General features: G+C 39.8%; 1 protein-coding gene across 1 annotated transcript in view; it reads left to right on the top strand.

The window, feature by feature from the left end:
* Positions 1–26,927, top strand: part of PRIM2 (DNA primase subunit 2) — a 105,571-nt gene that overhangs the window by 47,465 nt on the left and 31,179 nt on the right. Inside the window, exons 7-9 of the mRNA XM_069011381.1 lie at positions 19,445–19,512; positions 22,827–22,899; positions 23,882–24,067. Coding sequence (XP_068867482.1) covers positions 19,445–19,512; positions 22,827–22,899; positions 23,882–24,067 — 327 coding nt within the window. The remainder of the gene's footprint in view (positions 1–19,444; positions 19,513–22,826; positions 22,900–23,881; positions 24,068–26,927) is intronic.

Genomic DNA, 26,927 nt, shown 5'->3' with positions numbered 1-26,927 from the left:
TAAATACTTGAACTACTGATTACAGCCTCTGATCCTCTGCCACTAGTAATTACATCCTCTATTTCTCCGCCCCGAGGGTGCTGAACTGCTGTAACTTAGGAGAAACCAAACTTCTGCTCTCTGTTGCCAGACGCTTGGCCAATACTATTGTATATTTTCATGGCTCCCAATGGATCATAAACTGTGGTTTGAAGAATGTTAGAATGATACGAGGGTACAAAGGATATTTGCTAACAGGTTTTGCCTAACAATATGTTGTTCTTGCTTCAGAAAAGGAATACCAGATTTGTTAAAATACTAATGTTTGGAGAGTACATTCTTCATAAAAACTCTTTTTTAGTACCTCCTGAATTTAAGACATTATTGTAAAGTAGCCTACCTTATCTTCTGAAATGCAGTTGCAGTACCTGATTTACCATTTTTTTGGGTTGGTTATTCCTTTACACATTCATCTGGCTTCACATAACTTACATCTTTTAATCCTGTACTTTTGGTTGCTGGACTCCATAGTCTTTTTCAACTCAGCTGCTGCAGTTATGTATATTCATTTATTCAGGGTCTCATTATTTCATTAGTCATCTCACAGTAAGTCAGATGTATTAGCTAATAGGAGCAGCTTCCAGAGATCCTTCCAGATGACCAGTAATCAGAAAAAAATACAGGCTTATTGAGAACCATGAGAGACATGGTTCTAATACTATTGCTAATATCCCATTCTTGAAATCTGTTCTTGAAAACTAGTCCATACACCTCAGTAAGTAGTTAATTGTTATCTATTTGTCTGCTTATCTTTTCAGTTATGTTGCTAGTTGAGCAGGGGGCTGGTTTCCTGTGATTATTTTGGTGTTTGAATACAAACTGAAAATTCTCTTATAATTGACATAATACGTTTTCCTTGTAGAGTCTCTGCTGTTCTAACGTTTTTTTGTAGTGTTTTGCTTTCCAAGAGATAATTATGTCTCTCACCCAATATTTTACTGTGAAATTTATTAGGACTTAGTGTCTTACAGGTTTTATTTCTCTATTAAGTGTGGTAAGATTGCCTAAGATGGGCAAAAATTATTAATTCTAACACTTAAAGATGAGTGTAGATAGTAGGATCACTCTAACCTCAGCTATTCGTTGATGGACCATTGAGGAAGCAGCTCAAAGCCTTGCGGGAAACAAGATTGTCATGTGTGTCATGGAAAAGAGCAAACTTATTATGGGATATTTGAGGAGACTTGTGGGATCATGTATAAGTGGTTATGGATCATCTAGCAGAAGAGCCAATGTCAGGAAAAGGGAATGAAAGAAATCTATGATAATTAGGCTTCTGCTCAGTGTCTTATCACTGCAGTAATAGCTTAATAAAAAAATCTGTATTAAACATTATTCCTAATTATTTTCCTGGTTGAGCTTGTTCTCTGTTTTCTGTGCGTGTAGTGCTAGCAACCTTCAGTCCCATGGAGCTGGTGGGTAGTTTCAGAAGGCTGAGAGCCAGAGCCCGTAGGTCTGGGGGCAAGATACTGGAGAGAGCAGAGGATTTGGGAATTGGTGCTGGAGGGTCTGGTGTCCAAGATGTCTAGAGGGAGAGTCAGGGCTCGAGAGGCAGCCTCTGAGGAGACCACAGTTTGTGGCCAGCTATGAGAGGCTTATATGCCTGAAATCAGCCAACACATGTGAGCAACCCAGCCCATCTTGTGTGGTTTGTCTGTGCATGTGCTGTTTGTGTGCATGTGGTGCCTGGTTTTGTGTTTGTGGAGTTCTTGAGGCGGCCAGCAGTGTCTGCACAGTGTGTGTGTGAGGAATACACGGTCAGCCTGGCTGGGGTCAGAGGCTGGCAGCAGCCTGGCTGCCAGGGGCTGGGAAGGAGAACATCCCTGGGCCTTGAAGCCACCAGCTTCGGCTTCACTTCAGCGGCTTGCTGTGTGCACTTTGCTCTGAAAGGCACTGAGCCACAGGCCTTCATATGGGTCAAATGGAGGTCCCACTTACATGGTTAAGTTCTAAGGCCGCAAAATTTATGTTTTATAAATAAGTAGCTGTTTTGAAGGCTTGGTTTTCTGCTTCATGAAATTTACTCCTGGGGGAAGTGTTCTTATGTCAGAGTGTATTTGTTTATTCAGAAGTAAAATATTTGTAATAATTGTAAATACAAGTAATCAACATTTAAAAGAAAGAACATTTTAAGGAAATCAGAGCATTGCGTGTTGTTGTAGTTGCTAGTAGTTCTCCTTAATATGAATGTCCTTTTCTGTTTTGGCAAGAAAATATTTAAACATTAACTCTTACTCGTGTTTGGGAAGTGTCATTGCTGTTACTGGCAGCGGAGAGTTGAGATGAAGTAAAATGTTGGAAAATGATGATAAGTAGGCTCAGATGAATGCTGGGTTTTAACAGTATGGAATTTAAGTGCATGTCATGTTTTTAGCTCTACTCACTAAAGATAAGAATGTAATCACTGATACTTGAACATATGGGAAACTGGGGTTTAAAGGCTGGCAAGGTTTGATTTTGCTTCTTAAAAAAAGTTAATGAATATTGTAAAATATGCACAACTGAGCAGAAGTATTCCAAATACCTTTTTACTTTTAAAAGATGGATATTTTTCTAAGTTTTAGCAACAAATGATTAGTTTAAAGCAGTACCCATACTGAGAGAATAAAACAATTGAAATTCAAATGCTGCCTTCTGAGTTTTGGAAGTAAGAGATTGCTGTCATCCAGGTTGTCGTAATAAAATGTTTTCTATGTTGTTTGTTACGAAAAATCAGGTATGGAATTCCTAAGGGTTATTTAAACTTATTTGAAATTGTATGGTAAATTTGTCAAGGGAAAAACGTAACTATATGGAGATTTGAGAAGCTCATTAAACACAGAAAAATGGTTTGCAATAGTATCCTTTTTCCTTAGATGTTAGTGTCTCTATCTTAGTGTTTAAGGGCTGAATAAGAACACAGCCTTGATTAGTGTTGACTTCAGTAAGTAATCCTGGTCCCTAAGAACAAGTGGTTTTAAGATGTTTTGTTAATAATTTTTCCCTGAAAGATATCTGAGAGTAAAATGATCTTGTTTCCAAAAAAAAAAAACCCCTTCATTTCATCCTCCTGAAAAAGGACTTGACAATCTTGTTAAAATTTGTCAGAAAAATCACAAGTAGTTTTTAAAATTTCCCTACACTGCAGATGAAAATGTGGACTTCGGAGGCTGGTTAGAGAATGGAAGCTCTTGTATGCACAACAGGAAGGCTAGTAGTTCAGAAATATTTGGTACTGTTTTATGGGCTATATTATGTATTTGATTTTCAGCAGATTACCCAGGGAGATTGCAGAGTCTCCATCCTTGGAGATATTTAAAACCTGCCTGGGCAGTCCTGGTCAAACAGCTCTAGATGACCTTCAGAGGTGCTTTCAAACCTCGGCCACATTGTGAATCACACTTGTTGAAAACCCAAATACACAGTACATAATACAGTGTTCCTTGATGTTCACATGGGATCTCCTGCATTTCAGTTTGTTGTCTGTTTCGTCTGGTCCTGTCACTGGTCACCCATGGAAAGAACCTGGCTCTGTTCTCTTTCCACCCTCCCTTCAGGTATTTATATGCATTGGTAGAATCCTCCAGAGCCTTTCTGCCTCCATGCTGAACAGTCCCGACTCTCCCAGTCTTTCCTCATAACAGATGCTCCAGTCCCTTCATCTTCATGGCCCTATGCTGGTCTTTCTCTGGTGTGTCCATCTCTCTTATACTGGGGAGCCCAGAACTGGACAGATAATCAATTCCGGGTAGTAAAATCCTATTACTACTAAAATTTAAATATCTCTTCTGAAGTTCTGTAATAAAACTGATTTATAGTAACTGATTTTTATACAGTAGCAGACATTTGTTTCCTATAGTGGATAGGGCTTTGGTAATAGGGTTTGTAAAGATAAAATACATAGCAGTTTTTAACTGAAGGTTTTTATGATGGCCTACATTGATGAAGCCCTGTAGTAGTAATGATGACTATGTAAAATGAGCTTTTAATCAAGTGTATTGGATGGGTATGTAGAGAGTTGTTTCTTCTTTTTTTGACTATATAGTCTTCATCATCAGAGAACTTCTGGTAGTGTGGTTGTTCTTAAAGCAGTTTTGGAACACAATGCTAGACTGATGAAGTTTGTGTTGGGAAACACCTACCATGGTTTGTGACCATGACTTTGAGGGTCTTTAAATAATGATCTTTCATACATTCTATCCAATTGCTTCTTGTGTGATATTGACTAGTAGCTTCTACCAAGAGGAGATTTTATTAAGAGATTTTGGCTTTCTTAATTTCCTTCTCACGAATGAAGAGCGAGGCACGGGATGTGCGTGTGAAACTTTAAAATCATAACATTAAGATCTTGGGGAAATCACTGCTGTCTGAGTTACCTTCTCCCACTTCAGTAATGCTCCGTGGATGCAAGTTAATTAAGGCATTACTGTATAGCTGAACTGAGGAACACATTCCAGGTTACTTTGGAGTAATGGAATCACCATTTTGTCTCTGGGAGGACTGGAAAAGCAACAAATTTCTGTTCATAAATAATGCCAGAGAAAGAAACAGAAGATCTGCATGTAGCCAAAGAATAGTAAGGAGTAATGAAGAGATGAAGAACTGTTTGCATGAATCAGAAGTTCATAGTGAAATAAAGTGGAATAAAAGAAACTATTTCATTTTCCATGCTTGCCGCGAAGGTGAGTGTTGCAGTACACTGTTTGTTTGGTTTGAAAATTACTAGGTATCTGGAAGTTAATAAAAAGGACTGAGGACTAAATTAAAAGTTGACAAGGCTCTCTGTAAAGGCCAAGTCAATGGTGAAACAGTTGATAAAATCACTGAAGAACCCTTACAACTATGGGAAGCAATACTATTTAACAGAAGATTTGGATTTTGCTGACAAGGTAGCTTCTTAAATGTCTGCTTCAATCTACATATAATTAAAGCCTGAAACACACTATACACTATTGTAAGAAAGATGGAATCAATAACTTATTTTTGGAGGAAAATATCTAATGATCATCTTCATAACTGTCAACTTCAGCTTTATTTTAGTATGCAAAAAAGTACAAGAGATGAGTTCATTTACATGCTGTCACCCTCACATGCAAGTGAAATGATTATATGCACAAGTAATAATGCTGCAAAACCCAGCAACAGTTTGCTTAGCAATTAAACAAGGTTTAATTATTGAAAAATTTTGCTTTAAAGACTAAGTATGAGACTCCAATCCAGATGTTATTTATACCTCAGTGTGAATGTGAAAGCCTAGACATTTCCAAATAGAAAAAATAAATCAATTACTTTCAGAAGCAAGTGCCTCAGGAAAACATTATTATTCTGAGTGCATTTGACAAATGCTGAGCTGAAATTAGTGGAGTTTGGTTTCTTCAGAGTTCTTAAAGTATTAGGTAAATATCTAGGACAAGCAAGGACACTTTTCATAACTTAATTTCTTTCTTCTTTTATGGAAAATTTGTCCTTTGGTAGCTTGATTTAACTGGCAAAATGAAAGAAGACATTGTATATGTAATATTTATAATTTAGAATATATATCTTACAACATAATTTATATTTAATTATACTAGTATATAGGTTTTAAATTTTCAGATACAGCATCTAAGCAACATTGATCACTATTGTGCCCTGCCTTTTAGAGTCCAAAAAGAAAATGACAGTGTTAATAATATAACTAATTCCTTTTTTTGTTTGTTTTTTAAATAAGTTAGTTGTTGCCTTTGATTTGCTTTCCTTAAACATAAAAGGCCACTTTGTGTTCTGTGTGATTTTCTTTTGGCTGGCTTGTGTTACCGTGAAGGGGGGAGGGGGAGGCGTGTGTGTGTGAGAGGAGTTGGTGGGGAGTTTTACGTAGTTAAAACAAAAGCAAACCCACCAAACCATCTTCAGCCTTATATTGACACTTATACCATCCACTACAGATTCAAGAGCGAAATTTTTTCCCGTGCTTGAGAAATGTCAGAATTGTTCCATTTATACTAGAAGCCCAGTAATTATAGTCTGTATTATTTATTTCCTTTGGTCCATAAATTTGGTGGTACTAGGTGGAAATAATTGGAATGCTTGATGTATTAAATTATATTGATCCATTTAAAAAAAAGTTTGATAATGTCAAAAGCATTTTTTGCATAGTTTTGTTAATTTTGAAGAATGTTATTTGCTGTTATAGGTTGTGTGTTAACAATTGTTGTGGAATAGATGTAACATTAATTTTTGGTGTAGTTTTTATTGAGCATATTTCAGTGTAAGTGCTGCTGAAATAACTTTTAATAGCTGAAGAAGCCTTGGCAAAAAATACTTATTAATTTTATACAATGCTTGAGATATGTAAGATGCTGTGAAAGGTTAAACCCCAGCTTTTTTTCAAAATAAAATTGATCAGTGTTAAAATGTCAACTGTCTAGGTACAGCAGCATACTGGCATGCAAACACTGCTTTCTTATTTCAGGTTCCCCAGCTGCATAACATTTGCATTGTGACATTTTGTAACAACATTAGCACTGTAGCTGATGTTTCACAATCAATCGGTTTTTGTTGGTATGAGACAGCCTGCAACTAAAGTTGGATGTTGAAGGTGTTTCTCTGGAATGTAATTAACTTGAATTCTTGGGTTCTGGCAGTATCTCCATCTCATAACTTCTTTGTGCAAAATCATACAAACCATGTAATATCATTCTGAAATGTCTTTTAAAAAAAATAAAGGCAAACCAAAGTAATATTAAGGCTTTCTCCGAAGTACAAAACCTTTCTAGACATTGTATCTGAAATTTAATCTAAAGCAAGTGTCTTGGTGCCTGGTGCATTAAAATGCCTTACTGGAGAATTCATATCCTTTAAAACTGCATTTTAGAGAATAGCCAGCTAAAATTCAGGTTTCGTTGAAAATGAAGTTGTTTTAAAGTTTTAGAGCTTCTATTCATGAACAATGCTTCTAATCAGAGAGAAATGCATTAAGGAGTCTTTTGTGACTATTACTTCCTCTATTTAGGCTTAATAAAATGTACATGAAAACTACTTTTTTGTGGCTGAAAGCAGATTGCTGCAGGAAAGAGATTTTATGTGAGTGATTTGTGTGTGAAATGTCATTGTATAGTAGAGTTCCCCTTTTTATATAAAAGCATGGCCTTGGTTAAATATTTTGAGAAGCAATTATAGTTGGACTCTGTAAGTGGAACTGAGACTTAAAGGCCTGTTATTTATCATAATCTTGCTGGATATTTGCGCAGTTCGTGTTCAAGACCAGGCTGGATGGGGCTCTGGTTTACTGGAAGGTGTCACTGCCCATGACAGAGGGTTTGCACCTAGATGAGCTTTATGGTCCCTTCCAACCCAAACCACCCTATGATTCTATGTTGATCTTATAAATATGTAAAGAGTACTCTGATGTGTGTAGTGTATCTATAACAATATAGTGATTATTATGATACAATCTTTACTGAGTAGAACTAAAATGTTTCTACAGCATTATTTTAAACCTGTTCCACATCTTAAAATGAGGAGAGGAAAGCTTCCCAAAGGCTTTTGTAGCATCTCCTGAAGATTGTTTTTTTTTTTTTTTTGATCAAACGGATACTCCAGAAGGATAGCTGTTGTAATGCTAGGTTTAGTTTAGCAATCTGCAGCTTTCCCTGAGAGCTCAGTGGAGCTGCTTAGGGCAGTGCGACCATTGTCACCCTCCCGTAGTCCATTTCGGACAATTCCGCGGTTTTGCTCCGGCAGCTGTCAGCTTTACAACCAGTGATGATGAAGGAGACAAGAAGGGTCTCTCCATAAGAGTTTAAGAGGATCTATTAATAGCTACATCTTGTCCCAGCGATCCCCAGAGACCTCGTGATCCGAGCGCAGGGGGGTTTTGTCAGATCGCAGGGGTGGTACATGGGTGGAGTTGGGGTACAGGAACCAATAGGGAGAGCCCGAGGGAATGGCCAGGGCAAGGGGCAAGGAATAGGGGGGAACAATCTGGGATAGGAAAAGCAAGGGGTAAACAGATTGCCACAGATAAACTAGCTTATGGAAAAACCTAATCTAGATAAACTAGGGTTATGGAAAAAAATTCAGAATTAAGGTAAAGACTTTCACAGAAAGTGTCTTACTGTCTTCTCTTGTGTCTCAGTTATTCCCAGTGGAGGGGGAAAGCTGGGATCTGTAATTCTGACTCTCAGATATGCCATGGCTACAGTGTTGTCAATTAAAAAAAAAAAAGTATGGTTTGGTTACATAAGATTTGATATTCTGTTAGATTGGTTACATTTAGAAGACATCTTAAAATGCTGGCCAAACAGATCTTTAAATAATGAGTTAGTGGGAACAAGTGTTGTGTCTTTTAATGTTAAATAGCTATCGCTAAAGTTTATATATATATATATATAGCTATATATATATATATATATATATAGCTATATATATGTATACCTATCTCTTTCAAAAAGCTCAAGAAAAAGGCACTTTACCTGAAGTGGTGTTGGATTAGCAGAGCAGAAAGTAACTTTATTTAATTCCATAAAAGATAATTTTTAATTGTATACCATTCCTTTAGAGGTGTTACTGCTGCAGGTACTGCTATGATGTCATATTTTACTCATATCTTTGTTTACATTTAGCTTTTACCTTCTTTCCCTCTTGCACTTTGCTACTGTGAGGGCTCATACTAAACTGAGTGATGCTTTTAATGGGAACAGATAGACTCTAGTGCCTTTGTTGGGCACAGGTAGGTCAGGCAGTAAGTTGCGAACAGGCTCTGCAGAGAGACCTTGACAAATTAGAGGGCTGGGCAATCACCAGCCATATGAAATTTAACAAGGGAAAGCGACAGATTCTGCACCTGGGATTGGGTAGCCCTAGTTGTGTGCGCAGACCGGGGAATGAGAGGCTGGAGAGCAGCGCTGTGCAAAGGGACCTGGGGGTCCTGGATGTTGGAAAGACAAATAGGAATCAGCAGTGCCCTGGCAGCCAGGAGGGCCAACCCTGTCCTGGGGAGCATCAGGCACAGCATCGGCAGCCAGACAAGGGAGGGGATTGTCCCACTGTGCTCTGCACTGGGGCAGCCTCACCTCGAGTCCGGGGGGCAGTTTTGGGTGCCACAATATAAGACAGATATTAAGTACTGTTAGAAAGTGTCCAAAGGAGGCCACAAGGATGGTGAAGGGCCTTGAGGGGAAGCCATATGAGGAGCAGCTGAGGTCACTTGGTCTGTTCAGCCTGGAGAAGAGGAGACTGAGGGGAGATCTCATTGCGGTCCTCAGCATCCTCGTGAGGGGAAGTTGAGGGGCAGACACTGATCTCTTCAGTCTTGTGACCAGTAAGAGGAGTGAAATGAGGTAAAAACAGTTTATTACACAAGAAAGGAAACCAAAACAAAAAAACCCACAAGCAATGCTTACCAGCAATAGACTGATGTCCAGACAGGCCTTGAGCAATGGGAGCTCTGGAAAAACTACCCCTCAGTCTTATTGCTGAACTTGAGGTTATAAGGTCACTATCTCAGTTTAGCTCTGTCTGTGTGTCCTTGTCTGCTGCTCACTCTGCCCCCTCCTCTGATGATCCAGGCCTCAGGACTTGAATTATCTTAAGTCAGCAATGTTTTATGTTCTCTGTAAATTGAACCACTTCAACATGATTAAAGTTTGGAGCTATGCTCTTTATTTGACAACATTTTGATATCTTTCATATATCTAAAATATCAAATGTCATGTTTTTGCCTTTTTTTCCCTGGTATGATGACCTTTATGTTGAGTACCATATAGAGGTGAAGGCAAGGCTGTGCTTGTAGGAATTTGTCTAAATTTTATTTCAGAGTGGTTGAAAAAAGTCTTCAGAATCTCAATTTGGAATGTGTGATAGGGATCATCTTTTAGAAAAATGCTGTTGAAAAAGCTCATAAAATTCTTAGCTGTTTAAAAACACTAGCGTTAATTTACCATGACCTTTGTAAAAGCTGCTTTTATTTACACTCTGGCTCTGTTAGAAAAAACATAAGGTTATAAGGAGAAACTTTATACTTGAAAATGTTACCTTTTATTTTTATAATCCAGGCAAGTTGAAGGAAAATGTGCTCTTTCAATTAAAGTTGTTCAAATATTTTGATGAGGTCTCCTCAACTATGTTTAAGGAAAGCTATCATCCTCAGTGTTAGATAGAAAAGAGCAGTGTTACGAGGATTCCACATCTTCCAGAAAATAAACATTTGAAATAACTGGACAAAGTATCTGTTCTAAGATTTGAAAAGTGTTAGATCTTATTTTCACAACACTATGGTCTGTAGAGAACATTACCTTGTCCAGGCAACATAATAGAGGAAAATGGGGAGTCATTTTGCTCCTAAGATTTGCAGATTCAGAAAAATATTGGCCATGTGGATTCTCCTTTGACTTCAAGGGATTATGTTTTTCTGCCCTTTAATGGTGGATCCTGAAACAGCCAGCAGGGACCACCTCTTCCATATTCTTTCATTGCGATGTCAAGTAAGATCTTCGTTAAAGATCACTAGCTCTTGGTTCTGCCTCAGTTACTACAAGTCTCCTAAATTAGTTTTAAACCAGTGTTTCTGTTAATTGATAGTGCTTACACAAAAACGTACTTTACTGTATATATAACTTTGATAATAATGTTGATACTTTTTCAGGTTTTGAATGTTACTTTTTTTTTTGCTGCTTACATCACTGTCCAGTCAGACTTTCATAAACGTTTTGTCATAAATGCATTGTTTTTTTCTGCTTAAATGCAATATTTCAAGTACTGCATAGAGAAAAATACCATATGCTTGCGTTATGTAAAATTGTATCTGTATTTGAGTGTGCACACAAATACTATTTTCTGTATCTCTTAAGTTATTAATGGAAAAAGAAGGAGATGGTACTTCGGGTGATTCAGTCTTTGTTCTGGTAACTTGTGGAGTAACTTGGTTGGTGTTTAGAAGGCTTCCAAGTTCTTTTCAGAAATAATTTCTGATTTTCTGGTTGTGTCAAAAACAAAATTAGAGGGTTACTTTATAGGGGACATGAATATAGAACAATGCTTATATTGGCCTTTAAAACTCAGTGGTAGGAAAATGAGGGGTTTTTTTAATTAAAAAAACTTCTGAGTAAATGCAGAGTTTACTGAAGTTCTAGCATATCATATGCATCTCAATCTAGCTCCATAAAACAAGGGAATGTGGATCATGCTTTATTGCTGAGATAGCTGCCTTTTCTTAAAGGAAGATGAATGGGTTGGTGAGAGTGCCAGGTTAACCTTTCCTGCAGCAGTCAGATCGGATGAGTGTTGCTGCCTGTTCTGAACTTCCCCTCCCCCTCCCAAAGACACGTGCTCCGGCCACGTGCTCCGAGCTCCTTTGTTCGAAGCGCGGGCAAAACCAAATGTAACTCAAACTCTTCAGCAGTGTCTGATTGGCCACTCACCCCAGGTCCTCCCCTTCCCTCTTCTCCGAATAAAGGATAGTCGAGGGGAGGCTCCGCCCTCTCTCAGCTCAGCTATCTTCCTGTGAACATCTGTGGTTGTCTCTCTCTTTCTTAAGGCTTCTAACTGCAGGGAATTGAGCGGGCAGGGAGCTATATTTCTCCCTCTTTGCTTCTGCTGATGGTATTTGCTCTGCAGCTGATACAGGTACCGATTTTAGAGCTATTAAGGTGCTAGATCGCCTGTGCTGCCTCTCTGGGCTGCTCGAGGCTTTCTAAGGCATTGAAATACAAGCGCTAGCCGGTATAAAGCTGAAAAGATACCATCCACATTTGGCGCCCAACGTGCTATCTCTGAACTCCGGTTCTGAGAGACTTTTAGGGTGTCCCGGCAGCTGTGTGTCTGCTGGAGTTAGCTCTGCACGTCGTGCTGTGCCAGCTCTGTGTAGCGAGCTGTTACTTTTTGCGTAACAGTGAGCCCAGAGCCTCAGCCTGTACCTCCCCCACACCACGTGGCGAGGGAACGGCTTGAAAGCAGAAGACCCTTCTCGCATGTTTTTTTTCTCCGGACCTGCTTTCCTGTGGTAAAATCCAGATTTCTGGTGAGTATTTCCCTGCTGGTTTAGGGGCTCCTGTCTTAAGCTGGTGCCGGTTCAAACTTTCTCTTTTTTTCTCCTTTTGGGCGAGTTGGGTTGAGGTTTGTGGTGTTGCTTTCATAATGGGATCTGAAGTTTCTGCACACCATAGAGAAATATACCACCAAGTTCAAAGCTACCTTTCCTTAACTGGGCATAAATACCCTAAAAATCTAGTTCAATCTTTTGTAGGATGGCTTTTTCAGTACTTTCCTAATCTTACCTCCGAAGACATAAGGTCTCCTGAATTTTGGGATAAGGTGGGCAGAAAACTTTCCTCTCTTAGGCGTGCAGGAGATGAAACAGTTTCAAAATTCTTTCCTCTCCTGTTACTAAGTTATACTTTGCCTGAGAAAAAGGCAGTACATGAAAAGCCTCTGCAAAATACCCCTGTTAATTCCCTTATACCCTCTTCCAACCCCTTTGTCCCGGACCCCTCTTCCCCTACGCTGGTAAACACAGCTCGAGCAGACTGCTTTTTAGCACAGGAGAGCTACCGTCCTCCTGGCTCACCCGTGTTTCCTCAGCACCCTGCCTCGGACGGGAATCCGGAGCCCGTCCCAGGACCTTCCCAACCCCTTTTCTCCACTCCCTTGTCCCCAGTTTCTAGCCCTCATGTTTCAAGCGCGCGAAAAAACCCCTTCTCCCCTGATCTCTTTGTTCCCAGGGAGAGCCATTGCCATGTGCTCGCAGCCCGGGGAAAAACCCCTCCCCCCAACCCCTTTTCTTCGAGTTTGTTCGTCTCCAATAATGGCGGCCGCGATGTTCCTTCCTCTCCAAACTACACCTCCCACAATCCCTTTCTCCCCCACCCCACAAACCCCTTCTTGTCCCCATCCCCTCCCACTCCCGCGTCACAACCTGACCCCGCCCCTAACCGCGCCCCCACAGCGTCGTGTTTCACCCCTCCCTCTGTGCCCGCCCATGGCTCAAGTACCGCCCCTGCCTCCCACAACCCCGCCCCCAACCCCTCCCCTCCTCCGGCCGTGTCCGCGCCTCCACTCCCCGCCCCTGCGCCTCCACTCCCCGCCCCTGCTTCCTCTTGTCCCGTCCCTGGTTCCCACAATCCTGTAAATACCTCTTTAAATCCGGGAACCCATGGCTACCAGGAAGTAACTCCAACTGCTTCTACTACACTCTCTCCTACTAGCAATGTAGCAAACCCTGACTGGAAACCCTTACCTTACTCTAATATTAAGGATTTGTGCAAGGCCATTAAGGAGTTTGGAATGCATAGTAATTATTTTAAGAGCCTTTTAAGTGCTACTTTTGCAACTCACTTACTAGTACCTCATGATTTACTTACATTGATGCAAACTCTTCTAACAGCTGGTGATTTTATGATGTGGAAAAAGCAATGGAAAATAATTTTATCTGATTTACTAAAAATTTTGTGGCAAACTCCAGATAATTACCTGGACCTTGAGAATAATTATATCACATTAGACCTTTTATCTGGTGACAATAATATGGCAAATCCTCAAAAACAAGCAATGCTTATCCCTCGTCCAGTTCTTACTGAAATCACACGTGCTGCTGAAAAGGCCTTAACATTATTACCATCTCAAACTCCTAACTCTCATTATACCGCCATCAAGCAATTGCCAAATGAAAATATTATTCACTTTTATAACCGTTTGTGCGAAGCTGTCTCTTCTCAGGTCCCTAATCCTGACCTCCGACAAGCGCTCCTACTCGAACTTCTCCAAGTGAATACCAATGATGCTTGCAAACAAGTCATCCTCACTCTCCCTCTTCATCCTCCTCCTACTGTTGAATCCATCCTCGAAGTCTGTACAAAGAAGGTGCAGCTGAACACAGCTGCTCCCCTTTTAAAAAAGGTGGGGATGGTTGGGGAAGTTGTGGAGAATGCTATGGGTACAGGAGAAACTCAATCGCGTGGTAACCTTATATGCTATCGTTGTCAGAAAAAGGGACATGTAGCTCGCAATTGCAGAGCCATTATAACTGCTGATAAAAACTCTCCAAAGACTGTTTCCCCAGGTCAACAGCAGGGAAACTAGTGACTCAACGCGTCCTAACAGCTCCGCGTTCAGACAAAAATAGAGCTGCAGACAATGCAACTTGGACTTCTGGACTAAGGTTTAAGGTAACCTGTGCCAAAACACACCATTTCAACAACAACAAACAGACTGCAATACCCATCTCATTCCAGAATGTGGACCACATGCAAGACTTTACATACCCTTTTGTTATTGGGGACACTCGGGTAACACCTGCTGGGATAGAGGTTACACCCACACTCATGAAAGTGGATCAGAATGGGTGTTCTAACCTAATGGTACAATGTATATATCCGCCGTACTTTATGCAAAAGGGTCAAGTCATTGCACAGGCCATTCCACTGCCCAAATACCTGCCCACAGATGGTCATATCCCAGCCATCTGTTGGACTGAGGTTTTGGGAAATGACAAACCTATAATAGAATGTAAGCTCCGTCACAAATCACAAAAAATCAGTATAATGGGAATGATAGACACAGGTGCTGATGTGACTGTCATTCCATTTGATAAGTGGCCTGAGCAATGGGAATTGCAGTCTCAGGGCATCATACAAGGGATTGGAGGTACCCAAATTGCAAAGCAATCCAAATACACCATCCAAATTGAAGGTCCTGAAGGACAAATAGCAACTCTTCGTCCGTATGTCCTGGACACCAAATTCACCCTGTGGGGAAGGGATGCCATGTCTCAGTGGGGAACAAAAATTGATATCAGCCCTAGATATCAAAATTTTCTCCTGCAGGCCACTGAAGCAGAGTGCCATCCACAAAAATTAACTTGGAAAACAGATGAACCCGTGCAAGTTAGACAGTGGTCTTTAAAAAAAGAAAACTTAGAGGCACTCAAAACATTAGTAGCTGAACAATTGGCTAAAGGAAATATAGTTCCAACTAACAGCCCATGGAACACACCTGTGTTTGTAATAAAAAAACCGGGAAAGAACAAATATAGGCTACTCCAAGATCTTAGAGAAGTTAATAAAGTTATTGAAGACATGGGACCCCTTCAACCAGGTATGCCATCACCTTCAATGCTCCCACAACATTGGCATTTAGCTGTTCTTGACATTAAAGATTGCTTTTTTCATATTCCACTCCATCCTGCAGATGCCCCTCGATTTGCATTTTCTGTACCCTCTCTTAATCATGAAACCCCCATGGAACGTTACCATTGGCTTGTGCTTCCCCAAGGTATGAAAAATTCCCCAACTCTCTGCCAAGAGTACATTGCTAAAATTCTATCTCCCATCCGTGCCAAAGCAGAGAAAGCCATCATCCTACATTACATGGATGATGTGCTGGTGTGTGCTCCCAATAATCAGTATCTTGAGCAGACACTTAACATGGTGATTGAGGCCCTAGAGGCCAAGGGCTTTGAATTACAACCTGAAAAAATGCAGAGAACAAGCCCTTGGAAATACCTCGGACTCAAAATCACAGAAACCTCTATCACCCCAACACCCGTCACCATTAATAATAACCCAAAAACATTAGAGGAAGTGCAACAGATCTGTGGGACACTGAAGTATTTAAGGCGCTGGTTAGGACTCACCACAGAGGATGTAGCTCCTATTGCAAACCTAGTAAAAGGGGAAGGCGGTCCAGCATCCCCCAGATCCCTGACAGAAGAGGCAAGGCAGTCTCTCAGAAAGATACAAGAGCTCATTTCCACCAGACAAGCACACAGGTATCAGCCCTCCCTACCCTTTAAGCTTGTCATTCTAGGGAAGGCACCACGCTTTCACGGCCTCATATTTCAGTGGGACAAAGAGCAGAAGGACCACCTCATCATAATTGAATGGGTTTTCCTTCCACTCCAGCCTCCTAAAACCATCACACAGCCACAAGAATTAATAGCAAAAATTATCATGAAGGGTAGAGCAAGGCTCCGCACCCTGGCAGGATGTGACTTTGCATGCATCTACTTACCGGTAACAACAGACACATTAGATCACCTACTCCAAAATAATATAAATTTACAATTTGCATTAGATAGTTACTCAGGCCAAATCTCAAATCATTACCCAAAACATGAAATGTTTAATCTGGCATTCTCTTTCATCCCTCGAGAGATACAAAGCAGAAAACCCCTCGATGCGATTACTGTTTTTACTGATGCATCAGGGAAAAGTAAGAAGTCCGTGGTCACGTGGAGAAATTCAAAGACACAAAAGTGGGAATCTGACATAAAGGTAATCCAAGGATCACCACAAGTAGCTGAATTAGCAGCTGTCATTAGAGCATTTGAGAGGTTCAAAGAACCCTTTAATTTGGTCACAGACTCAGCATATGTAGCTGGAGTAACTGTTAGAGCTGAGCATGCTCTCCTAAAAGAAATCTCAAACAAAAAAATTTATGATTTACTCTCAAAATTAATTTATCTGGTTTCCCACAGAGAGCATCCCTATTTTGTCATGCATGTGAGGTCACATACAAACCTGCCAGGATTTATTGCGGAAGGTAATCGTAGAGCTGATGCTCTGGCTATGCCAGCAGACATAGTTCTATCAGCCGACTTACCAAAGCTCCCCCAAGTTTTCGAACAGGCAAAACTGAGCCATGCTATGTACCATCAAAATATTCCTGCTCTCATCCGCATGTTCCATCTGTCACGGACGCAGGCAAAAGCAATAGTGGCAACATGTCCCAACTGCCAGAAGCTACAGCTTCCATCACTGGGCATGGGAGTCAATCCCAGAGGCATTAATAGCGGTGAAGTGTGGCAGATGGACGTCACACATTTCCCTGAATTTGGGAGATTAAAATACGTTCATGTTTCTATTGATACCTTCTCTGGTGCTATGTATGCCTCTGCACATGCAGGCGAAAAAGCTAGGGACGTTGAAAAACATCTTGTCCAAGCTTTTGCTGTGCTCGGTATACCTGAGGAGATAAAAACTGATAATGGACCTGCCTACACCTCTCAGGAGTTTAAAAACTTCCGTCAGCAGTGGGGATTTCGACATGTTACAGGTATTCCTCACTCCCCAACCGGACAAGGCATTGTTGAACGTGCCCATCAAACCCTCAAGCGAATGCTGCTACAACAATCAGGGACCACCAAACTCAATTCACCTGTCCTCAGACTCAGCAAAGCACTGTTTACCATAAACTTCCTGAATGGCACCTTTGAGGATCCAAACCCTCCCATCTATCGTCATTTCCAGAACACCGGGAGACAGAAACTGAAGGAGAATCCAGAAGTCCTGATCCGGGACCCAGAGACTCAGAAAATCCAAGGACCATACAAACTTGTAACTTGGGGACGTGGGTATGCCAGTGTATCTACCCCTCAAGGACTGAGATGGATCCCAGGGAAATGGGTAAAGCCTTATGTCACTTCCTCAAAAATTAAGGAGGTTAAAACTGCCTCCTGGAAGAGACGCCGTAAAAAGGATCCTAATTTTGCACCCTCATGTAAACCCTTTGCTGCAGATTTTGATGTTAATCCCTTGAGTTAAGTTGCACTGTTTTGCACTCAGGTTTTGCACTGTACTCTGTAAGTCTTCGTCCTGATACTCCATACCATAGATGTCCTAACTAACCCCCTGAGTTTTGCTGGGGAACTAGTTTAAAGGCATCCTAGGTACTATCGAAGTTGTAGGGACGATAGATTCCAGTTATGTTTTGCACTGTTGTTCTGTTACTGTTCTATGCACTTTAAGTTACTAAGAGTTACAACCCAGCTTTAAAGAAAAAAAAATAGGGAATTGTTGCTGCCTGTTCTGAACTTCCCCTCCCCCTCCCAAAGACACGTGCTCCGGCCACGTGCTCCGAGCTCCTTTGTTCGAAGCGCGGGCAAAACCAAATGTAACTCAAACTCTTCAGCAGTGTCTGATTGGCCACTCACCCCAGGTCCTCCCCTTCCCTCTTCTCCGAATAAAGGATAGTCGAGGGGAGGCTCCGCCCTCTCTCAGCTCAGCTATCTTCCTGTGAACATCTGTGGTTGTCTCTCTCTTTCTTAAGGCTTCTAACTGCAGGGAATTGAGCGGGCAGGGAGCTATATTTCTCCCTCTTTGCTTCTGCTGATGGTATTTGCTCTGCAGCTGATACAGGTACCGATTTTAGAGCTATTAAGGTGCTAGATCGCCTGTGCTGCCTCTCTGGGCTGCTCGAGGCTTTCTAAGGCATTGAAATACAAGCGCTAGCCGGTATAAAGCTGAAAAGATACCATCCACAGATGAGTACATTTGGATTACCTGGGACTGAGAAGAGCCACGTTGTGAGACAGTGATTGCTGCAGTCCAGGGCTCCCTCAGCAGCAGAAATGGCCCCTTCCTCCTTTGCTGCTGTCCCTGTGTTCAGTAGCTTCAACTTCCCTTGGCAGACAGCTGCTTCGAACCTCCTCTCATTTAGCTGGGGCATGGTATTGCGAGCTTGAGGTGCAAGTTTCAAATTTGATTCTAGTCCGACTTCTGCCTAGCAGCAAAGGTTATGAAATGGATGTAATGAATGGGGGGGGGGGTCTTTCAGGAATTACATATTTTTAATTAGCATATATAATACTGCATTTTATTTTTGAGTTACTTGTAAAATACTTAAGTACTTGATGCTTATTTATGCAGTGTGAAATATCTCAGAGTTTCTAATTTGTTCATAGTTTTCAAAATACAGCCACAGAATCATGAAATGCATGTTATGTTCAATATTTTGTTAGATGTATGTCAGAATGATCAAAAGTGCTATGTTTGTAGCTTTTATAGGTGAAGGTAGCCACCTTATATACAGATACTAAGCAAATTTAATACATATATTTTTCCAATTATTTTAGTTAATACACCAGTTAATTAGTATTCCACAATAGTGTGACATGTATTTGTTATCTATAGATTGCTAAGTTTATTTATGCAGAAAAATTGAATGTTTTAACTAGTCATATGAGTTATAAGAATAAAAAAAGTGTTTATTTTAAAACAACCAAATTGCAAAACAGGTTATGCCCATTTTAAAAAAACTGTACACAGAGGCATGTTTATATAAGTCACATGGTGCTAGATACTGTGTAAATTATATAATGTGGCTTCATGTATTACATTTACACTTGTAGAAGGCTGTCTAGGCACAATATGACTTCTAGTTCAAATATGTTTGGAAAACATACACCACTTTCAATGAAGTCTTGCTATTTAATTCTAATAGCATTGTAATTTTAGAAAAATTATTTTTCACTGTTTGTTAACTTGTGAATATTTCTGCTAGCTTCAGATTCTGGAAGGCTGCGCTTCATTATTTTTAATAGGAGAAATTACATCTTACCCAATGTTGTATAAAGTTGTGACAATACAGTGTGACTTCTAACATAATCCTGCCTTGTGTTATACCAAGTTTTTTAAGCTAGTATTTTATTGATTATACTCCTTTTTTCTTCCAGCTGACAGCACGATCACTACCTTCCATACAGTCTGATGAGAGACTTCAACCTCTGCTTAGTCATCTCAGGTAGTATGAAGTGAAAGCATGAGTGTATTCCTTCATGCAGATTAAAGTAATTGTTTCGGTAGAATGCCTTAGGTACAGGTTTTTTACAGACCTCATCTGTGTGATTGGCTTTGACTGGAAAAAAAACCCCAAAAGTAACCCTTCAACTTAATTCCCTTTGTAAATGATGTGGAACATAATTTATAGAACTAGTGTTGCTTCTAAGTAACAAAAAATAGTTGTAGCTTTTATAAAGTTTTTTTTTAATAGCAAGTGCAAAGTTATTAAGCTTCTTTATGAACAAAACAGATTCCAAATTACAGTGCTCAGAGCATGGGCCTTCCTTGTTGCAAATATTCTATGCTCTCTGCTCTTTTTGGGAGATTTTGCTGTCATTGATCAATGGAGTACTAATTTGTTTTTTTAATGGACCTAAGTAGATTGCTGAAAGTGTGAACCATTAGAATATATAGTCTGCCTCCCTCTTAGTATTATGTGTGTGTGTGTATATATATATGTATAGAAGTTTCTACTTTATTTTTAGGAAAGGCTAAGCATAGGTCTCTTTCTTACATGCATGGTTGCTTTTTATCACTTTATATGGGAGACTTTTCTTACTATGGTAGTATGCAAAAGGACAAGGTCCTTACAATTAGAGCGAGCTGGTTTAGAATCATGGAATAATTTAGCTTGAAGTGAACCTCTTGAGATGACTTAATCTAGCCCGTGCTTAATGCAGATCTGGTTAGATCAGGTTGCTCAGGTGTTTATTTTTGTCGATTTTTTAATGTCTTTAAGGATAGAAATTTACTTAAATATTGGATGTCAGTAACGAATGCTGTTTTTGAACACATACAGCTTAGCATTAAGATCATTGAAATGATGTTGGATTAATTAAAAATGAAAGTGTTGAGGCTCTGTCATGGCAGTACTGCATGGGGAATTGGGATGCAGATCTAGTTTGCTAGATCATGCTCCTTATTTTCTGTGGTGCTGTACTGCTTGAGCTATCTGTTCCCAAAACCTGACATTTTATTTTGATTTTAAAAATCTCATAATTTTTATTATATAGGAAGAGTTTTATGTCTTGTTGTTTTTAGTGTAAATCAGAATAGAAAAAAAAGCTTTCATGGTATCTCTGCTTATTTACATATGATTAAACTTTGTTCAAGAGCAGGGAATGAAAACAAGGATTGCAGTGTTATTGTTACTGTTACATAGCTGGGGATACTTCTGAATGCCAATAACATTCCATGATTTTATTACCCTACATTGTACTGGGACTGTAAAAAATACGCCTCAGTGGTATACCTTTCTCCATTTGAAGATCAAGAGAAATTAAGTTAGCTTTTCATAAACTGTGCTCTCTAGGAGTAATCACTAAGAAATTGAAAATTTCTTTTGATGTATACTCTGCATCTATGCAAGTGGAACAGTCCTTCAGTATCTCACAGTAATCAGTCCTGTCTGTGCTTTTTTTTTAAATATAGAAAAAGGAAAGGTTCCAAAAAAAGCTACTTTAACAGGGATACTGTACCCCACATTTATGCTAACTGGTATTTCTTGTGCATTCTTATGTTACCTTGGGTATGTATGTTACACAACTGGTAAATCACTTCCATTTTGCTTTTGTGAAAATGGAGGGACTGTTTCCGGTTTGTCACCAACTGAAAAAATTACTCAAATGCTTCCAAGTCACCTTTTTTGCAAGTTCCTTTAAAATGAACAAAATAAATCAGATATTGCAATTTGAAAAGCAGCCTCTGGCAGTGAACAGACAGGTGACCAAATAGGTCATCTTTGTTATTTGTTTCTGTGAATCTGTGATTCATTTTGCTTCATCTTGCTCTTGAGAAAGGAGAATATTAGCTAGTTGTAGACTTTCTTCTACCTTCATTATCTGAATATGTAGAGCAGTATTTTATTTTTGGCATACGTCAATAGACCTCTGTCAGGGAAGCAAAAGCTTAGAAATTAATGAAAAGATTGTACAATTGATGGTTACAGAGCATTGTTTAGTTGTTAATGCCCCACACATGCTTTGGCACCTATTCATGTTTGCTTGTGACTTACAAATTAGCTAGTCCTCTGAAAAGGTGATTTTACTGTGGATTATGTCTTCATAGAGATTTTAACCCATGCCCATTATTTTTTTTAAAGGAAATGTATTTTGCAACTAGTTTTAGACTAAATATGTATTTTTTCTGTTACTTAGTACTCTTTTTATTCTATTCTGTTTCGTTGGTGCTTTCTAGTACCATTTGTACTAGACCAAAAATAAGAAAACATTTTTAGTAAAAATGTTAAAGTATTTGATGCAAGATTGTGTTTAGGGATTTCACATGCTCACAGTAGGCTAAAAGAGATTTAACTTGCTGAAACTAACAATTTAATAGAGATGGAAACTTAATATCTAAATGTGTGAGAAGAACACTTATGCAACTCCAGCTTTTTATGGGGTGTACAGGCTTGTTAACGCTCTACTGTTTAAAATACTCAGCAGGAGTAATTTCAGATGGACAAAACCCGTTTTATGTAATCCCATCATGCTACTGTAGGGCTGGGCCTGTACATGAATTGTAGGGAGAAGTTTAAGACCTAGCCAAAGTAGCACAGGAATTTATTTACATGTGCTGTCTCATCTTTCACTCATACTGCAAAGAAGCTACCTTTGAAAGCTGAGCTAAGTTCAGGTAACCCTACACTACAGCAGAGACAGTCACACAGACATTGTCACACAAGTAATTTCAAATCCAATACAAGCATCTAACGCCCAGCTTTTACTTTTAAATATAGAGACTTCTTGAATGAAGATATATGCAGGGCTGCAGAACAGGCCTGGGAAATGCTTGCACCAGAACCCAACCAAACTCAAAAGTTGACAGTACAGTATTACGGCCAATAAAGTAAACGGGGACTTTGGATACAGATTATTGGTCCAAAAAGCAGGTTGTAAAGTGTGGGTCAGCACAAATTTCTTTGTGCAGGAGGGATTTTGTAACTAATTTACAAGGATCATATCTTAAGTCTTTTGAAAGCATGCAGAGTTTAACTCCAGAAAAAAACACATTTTGCTAAATGACAATACCAAGTGCTACACTTTATTTTGTGTATTCCTGTATGACCCCTCACTTCTCCTTTCTGATAAAGGGAGAGAGGGTTTCTTTGATATATTTGCTCTAATGCTGGCTTTATGAGTCCTAATTACTTGGTTTCCTGTTTTTGCCTGATATGAAATATTTGCAGCCCATAATGGAAAAATTATTTTCTTTCTAAATTTGTAAACTTAAAAATATTTTGGAACTGCTTTAAATGATGTTTGCTTTGTTTTTCAGCCATTCTTATGTTGGCCCAGATTACAGCATCCAAAAGAACACTGGAAAAATTTATCTAGAGCAAATCGATGCTGTAAGTTGTGTTTCTATAGTTATATAGAATGTTGGAGTTATGTAGGATGTTGAAGTATAACTTCTTAAATTCAAGTACTGTATGTACAAACAAAATAGAAAGCCTTTATCTTCTTTTAATTCATATTTGCTTTGTAACTGTTGAATGAAACAGCATTAAAGTTCAAAATGGAGCAGAATTAACTGAAAATGCATCTAATCAGGATTCAGACTCAGAGTGAAGTTCACTCAGAGTGAAATGCTTAATTTGCTGTTTAATTTTGTGTACTTTCACAAATATCTAACATAATTATAAGCAGAATTTAACAAAATGTTCTTATTTAACAATCTTGCAAACTATGATGTTTAGTTTATGATTAATGTGTTGCAGTATTAGTCTTTTCAATGCTGTTTTTTGATTTTTGACTTACAGGAGGGGTTTTGAAAACAAGGAAGTAAATAAAATGGAAGTAAAACATGGGATGTAAAACACCATGCATGAATTGTATAGAGACGATTAAAACCATAACTCCTTTATCTGAATTTTAGGAATCATGTGTTTTCAGTGTCCATCTTAACCATGATAGTGTTTCTCTGTCAGTGAATGAAAATCCCCTCCCCTTCCCCAGTCCCCCAAAACTCTATCAAAGGCCGCTTCGCCATTCCAGATGCTAAAATAAAGCAGAGTCAAGAAATATTGTAATGCAAGTGTGGATATATTTTTCCTGATAGCAATTCAACCTGTGTTACTTTGTAGCTGGAGACAGTCTGACACTGCCACCTGTATTACTCTGTCCTCTGGATTTTGTTCTTGAGATGGTTATTGAATTGGATAGTTTATGGACTCACTTGTGTTATGAATTCAGTCTCAAGGCTCTCTGTACATGCACCTTTTCTTCCAGCCATTGGCATTTTCAAATGGAGCTAATTAATAATCCCAGTAAACATATATCCTACAAATTAAATGATCAGTATGGCTTAAACAGAAATTCTTCTCTTGTCAGCTCTCTGTGAAGTCATTCCCTCTCTGCATGCGGCAGTTGCACAGAGCCCTCCGGGACAGCCACCACCTCCGTCACGGAGGCCGGATGCAGTACGGACTCTTCTTAAAAGGCATTGGCCTGACTCTGGAGCAGGCACTGGAATTTTGGAAGAAAGAATTTATCAGAGGAAAAGTGGATGCAGATAAGGTAACTCAACTAATGAAAGTATCTCAAACATATCTCAATATGTGAACGTGGTGGAGATGTAGTTAATGCGTACATTGTGCTACAGATTTAAGTAGATGCTTTTTGAAGGAGATAATTGGACAAAAGGTACAGTAATGTATTTTAAAGGTGGGAAGGTTTTTTTTGATCTCTTTGCTTATGATTTTAGTCATTTTGTTGGGTATTCACCTGAACTATTGGTAAAAAAGGCAAGCCATAAAGAGGCTTTTTATAGATACAGACTAGAAAAACCATACTACTAGGAAACAAGTGTCCTTTACGAAATACAGGTACTATGTAACTAAATTAATTCACCAAGCAGACAAGTGACCAAAACCAGTACTATCTGAAAGAAAAGGTTAGCCTTTTTTGTTGTTTAATAAAAAAAATACTAATTGGACAGCTCTGTGTGAAGTAGTCTTGCCTCAGCAAATTTACAGTTGAAGAATGAAAGAAGCAGCTGGGGACAGAAGTCAGAAGAATATGTTCAAGGAAACAGTGAGAAATACTCTTCAGTGCAATGGGAGATATAACTGATATAGTAGTCATTAGCCTCACTCTTGCCAATATTTTTGAGAGTGTTGTGGGTGAGGAAGATGTAATGTCTAATTTTTGGAGGACTATGAACTGCTCTTTATCTTGAACAGCTCAGGTACAATGAAGCAGGCTTCCACTCTCATCCTTCTCTGCCTGGCCTGTGGTATGTGTTAGAGCACAGTTTCGGACCTTATCTCAGTTTTGGGTGGAGTGTGATACTTCATATTTAATATTGTGAGATCTCAGCCTTCCGGAGTACTGTGAAGTATTTTGGAGTGCTTGGTAGACAATCTCTTGTTACCTCAGGTTCTCTGGGCCATGGCTATTTATACAAGATACAGGGCAAAAAATAAAGTCAGCTAAAATGAATTATGGTATGTATGCCTCTTTCAAGACCCAGAAGATAGATCAACTTGTCTGCAAATTTTTTGGGAAGGAGAAAGGGATTTAAAGCTATGAATTGAATGAGTATCTAAACCTCTGTTTATCTAGTTTCTTAAATGTGATACAATTTAAAAGGAGATAGGTAGTTTATTAAAAAAAACCCTTAAAAATGCATTTTTTTTCAAAGGTCCTAAGAACATCTCTGAAGAGTGGCAATACATTTTGAAGTGGAATGCCAATTAATTACTAGTTGTATTGGGTTTATGTGGCCAGGTTTTGGTAGTGGATGGGGCTACAGGGTTAGGTTCTGTGAGAAGCTGCCAGAAGCTGCCCCCATTGTCCAACAGAGCCAATGCCAGCTGGCTCCAGGAGGGGACCTGCTGTTGGCCAGGGCTGATCCCATCAAGAGTGGTGGGTAGTACCTCTGGAATAAGATGTTCAAGAAAGGGGGGAAAGCAACACCTTCACAATAGCAGCTTCAGCCAGAGAGAAGAGCGTGAGAATACATGAGAGCAGCACAGCTCTGCAGACACCAAGGTCAGTGCAAAAGGAGGAGGAGGAGGTAGGTGCACAGGTGTCGGAGCTGAGATTCCCCTGTAGCCTGTGGTGTAGCCCATGGTGAGGCAGCTGTGCCCCTGCAGCCCATGGAGGAGGACCAAGGTGGAAAAGAGATCCTCCTGCAGCCCATGGAGGACCTCATGCCAGAGCAGAGGGATGCCTGAAACAGGCTATGACCCAGTAGGGAGCCCATGCTGGAACAGGCTCCTGGCAGGACCTGTGGCCCCGTGGAGAGAGAAGCCCACATTGGAACAGGTTTGCTGGCAGGATTTGTGGGCCCACAGGGACTCACACTGGAGCAGGCTGTTCCTGAAGGACTGCTCACTATGGAAGGGACTATCTCAGAGCAATTTGTGAAGATCTGCAGCCTGTGGGAACATTCAGCATTGGAGAAGTTCATGGAGGACTGTTTCCTGTGTGAGGGAGTCCACTCTGGAGCAGGGGAAGAGTGGAAGGAGTCCTCCCTCGAAAATGAAGGAGCGGCAGAGATGTGTGGTGAACTCCCATTTCCTGTCTGCCTGCACCACCTTTGGAAAGAGGTAGAGAAAACCAGAAGTCAAACCTGGAAGTCAGGAGGGATGAGGGGAAGGTGTTTTAAGATTTATTTTTATTTCTCATTTCCCTCCTCTGATTTGATTGGTAATAAATTAGTGTTCCCAAGTCGAGTCTGTTTCGCCTGTGACAGTGACTGATCCCTCCCTGTCCATATCTTGATCCATGAGTCCTTTGTTGTATTTTCTCTCCCCAGTCCATCTGAGGAGGGGAGTGAGAGAGAGACTTGGGGTGGGCACTTGACATCCAATAAGGGTCAACTCACAAGACTAATTGAATTCAGGAAAATCCAGAATTTTCAGTTGAAATATCTTGTGCTTAAAGGAACTGAAAGAATAAAAACAAGCTATTACAGTATAACAGTAACAGTATGAAGACACACATTTGTTATTCTGTTTTCAAAAAATATTGGGAGAACACATCTGATTCCACCTACTTGTGCTTTGACCAAATATGTACATGCACATGTATGAAGACAGGTATGCACCTTGGATCCTGTTTTCAATCACAGGGTTATGACTTCCTACTATAGCATCTCTGTTGATAGGCCCTAGAAATAAATGAAGTTTTATGATCCTGTGTTTAGCTTCAAGAGTTAGAAAGCATATTGTGAATCAAACAAGGAGTTTGGTTACTGCATTTTTCGCAAGAAGTCTGTTACTTCCGTGTAATTTTGGTCCTTTTCAAGTTCTAGATAACCAGCTTCAAAGTGGGATAAAAAAGAAAACTAATTTTTCATGCCTCTAACTGAGGCTGGTGGCCCGTGATTTTTCACAGTAGTGTCATACAATGTTTAATGTCCTGAGAAAAG

Source organism: Aphelocoma coerulescens, chromosome 3 (genome assembly GCF_041296385.1).
Source record: "Aphelocoma coerulescens isolate FSJ_1873_10779 chromosome 3, UR_Acoe_1.0, whole genome shotgun sequence".
Taxonomy (NCBI): domain Eukaryota; kingdom Metazoa; phylum Chordata; class Aves; order Passeriformes; family Corvidae; genus Aphelocoma; species Aphelocoma coerulescens.
Note: the sequence above shows the minus strand (reverse complement) of the source record. Positions and strands in the feature narration are given on the sequence as shown.